General features: G+C 33.2%; 1 protein-coding gene across 1 annotated transcript; it reads right to left on the bottom strand.

Moving 5' to 3' along the window:
* Nucleotides 1-959: 959 nt before the first annotated feature.
* On the bottom strand, nt 960-2,369 carry LOC124911880. The gene is made up of 2 exons (XM_047452411.1): nt 1,932-2,369; nt 960-1,384 (listed from the first exon to the last, which is right to left on the bottom strand). The coding sequence occupies exons 1-2, from the start codon at nt 2,278-2,280 to the stop codon at nt 1,062-1,064; spliced, it is 672 nt and encodes a 223-aa protein (XP_047308367.1). The 5' UTR covers nt 2,281-2,369; the 3' UTR covers nt 960-1,061.
* Nucleotides 2,370-2,585: the final 216 nt, after the last annotated feature.

The raw sequence follows: 2,585 nt of genomic DNA, 5'->3' as shown, positions 1-2,585 counted from the left end.
TCTAAACAAAATCTCTCTCTTTCTTTTATTTTTCTTCCTATCTCTTTTTACAAACTCAAACAAAAATATTATTAAATAATTACAAACTCAAACAAAAATCTCTCTCTTCCTTTTGTTTTTTTCCATTTCCCTTTACAAACACATAAACCCAAACAAAAATAGCTATCTTTTTTTTTTTGTTTTCCTTCCCATTTTCCTTTATATCTATTTGTGAATCTCTTCTCTTTAGATGCAGACCTAAGTTTAGAGCTCAAATAGTCATTAATCATTGGAGGTTTGGAAGCTAGAGCATATGAAAAAAAATTAGAAATATAAAAAAAATCGAATTAGCGGGTATTTGGCTGGCTGATCTGGTGTTTTCGGATCGGATAGTGGTCGGATATCGGATGATCGCAATTTTTAAAATAAATAGAGGCGGATATCCGATCTGAAACACCGGATCGGTAGGTTTGTCCACCCCTACTAAATATGTTGTATATTAAAAATGTATATAAGTATTTTTGATCTACTAATCATATTTGATTGAAAATCTAAAAAATGAGACAATGTTGGTTAGATGTCATATTTATGTAAAAATAACACATTATCATATTTAGTTGAAATTAGAAAAATAAAATGAGAGAAGTATATATGTAGTCTGTAGATAAGTATGTTTGTGTATTTGTACACTATTAGATAGATAGCAATGACCTTCACTCTTGCCAACTAGGGTTGTTATTACTTTACATATATATATATATACACTTAAAAACGGTTATTTTGAAATTTTATATTTCTGCGATATTCTCACTAACCGCAAAAGTTAGGTGCTCGCTCAAGTATTGACGAAACCCTCTGTTTTAAGAACAAACATTAATAACTCTTTCCCACCAAATAAATACACTTTAAGAAACCAAAATTGAGGTTCATAATAATAATGCACAGACAGGAAAAGAAATACATTCTTCTTAAAGACAATCTACACAACAAAACAGAAACACTTATTAATATTAGGGGTGTCCAAGGTACAAACAGATACACAAATGAATGACTAGCTAATAGAGTAATTCGATGGATGATATCTACAAAGATGCTATAAAAGTCAGAATAAGACCTACCATTTGATCATCAAAAGCAGGTCCTTCCATCTGGAAATGACTGGCTCCTTCTATTAGATAGGTTTCAACCCGCCCTTTGGCTGCACTCAATTTTCCTTGTAGCTGCTTCACACTGGTGAATCCATCGCGGGTTCCCATTACGAAGAATTTTGGTTTTGGAGACTGCAATATGGCTTTGTGGTGTCGTCCAAAAAGGATTGAAGCCATGAAACCAAAGGGATATCCTATACTCACAAAGGCAACTACTTGTTCCACTTGATCAATTGCTGAACCAGCTATTGGTGCACCTAAAGAAACAGAGAAGAAACAATGACTTCTTTGTCTGAACAGTTAAAAACTTCATTCCAATGAATACAATTCAACCCTGTATGGGTTTTGTTGGAAACTATGTTTGAGTGATTATGAGAGTTTTTTTTTAGTTTCTAGAGAATCTTGATATATTTCTTGTGTGATTTTCTCCATATCACAAATAATAACAACACAAAACTCAAGAGATTCCGTACCAATTCCATGATTCCAGAACAACACATCCATTGTTTTGAAAAGATATATAAGTTCCATTTTCCAAACCATACATGTAAGGCCTCTTTACATTCCCTCCTCTACAGAAAACTCCTGATCAAATAACAATATTCAAGTACTTGCTCATGGAAGAACATTAGATGATTTAAAGTATTCAACCACACAAGTCACATACTATAAATGTCCATTCTTATATCTGTTGATTATTGAATGGGTAACTGTAAAAATGAGCTTCACACCCATTTCAAACTAGGGTTCATTCAAATACCTAGATAAATGGAAGATTCAAAATCTAAAAAAAGCGAGCCATACCAGCAGAAGAACCCACCAATAAGATCCGATCAGTTGAAAGGTTATCCAAAACCCAATTGCAAACAGAAACAACATCTTTGATCTCTTGAAATCCAGTAAGAGAAGCTCTTCCAGTTGATCTCCCAACCCCTCTCATGTCGAATGTCACAGCCCTGTAACCCTGAGAGGCTAATCCAGAAGCAATCCCTCTCAAAAGGCCTTGACATCCACCCAATACGGAATATGGATGGATTAGAACTGCGACAAGATTGTCTTTGATCTCTTCCATGGGTTTGAAAACTCTGGTTCGTAGACTCACACCGTCACTGCCCTCTACCATGCAAGAATCCACAGTACAACTTGAAGACATGTTTGGGAAGGTAGATTGAAACTAGAAAGAGAAAGAAGAAGGAATCGGATAGAAGAGATGAATAAATGAGATCAAATGGTTGATTCACAAAATAGGGTTCTTGGCAAAACTACTGTTATTCAAAGACTTGAACCATAAATAATTTGTTATTTTACTAAATTTGATCCACTTTCTTAATTTTGTTGGTGTTTTTATTATTTATGGAGAAGAAATTACATCAAATTAAAAATTAAGGATGAATTTGAGACTCATTCATTTAAAATTTTTATTTGTTATAAATATAAAAAGAATGTTTTATTATAAAA

This window comes from Impatiens glandulifera, chromosome 8, assembly GCF_907164915.1.
Source record: "Impatiens glandulifera chromosome 8, dImpGla2.1, whole genome shotgun sequence".
In the NCBI taxonomy this organism is placed as follows: Eukaryota; Viridiplantae; Streptophyta; class Magnoliopsida; order Ericales; family Balsaminaceae; genus Impatiens; species Impatiens glandulifera.
Note: the sequence above shows the minus strand (reverse complement) of the source record. Positions and strands in the feature narration are given on the sequence as shown.

What these genes read in the sequence shown, in the direction of transcription:
- LOC124911880 (XM_047452411.1), bottom strand. Translation starts at nt 2,280, where the DNA reads ATGTCTTCAAGTTGTACTGTGGATTCTTGCATGGTAGAGGGCAGTGAC. An exon ending in ATTGGTGGGTTCTTCTGCTG is followed by an intron (nt 1,385 to 1,931) that starts GTATGGCTCGCT and finishes CTGTTTCTTTAG; the next exon opens with GTGCACCAATAGCTGGTTCA.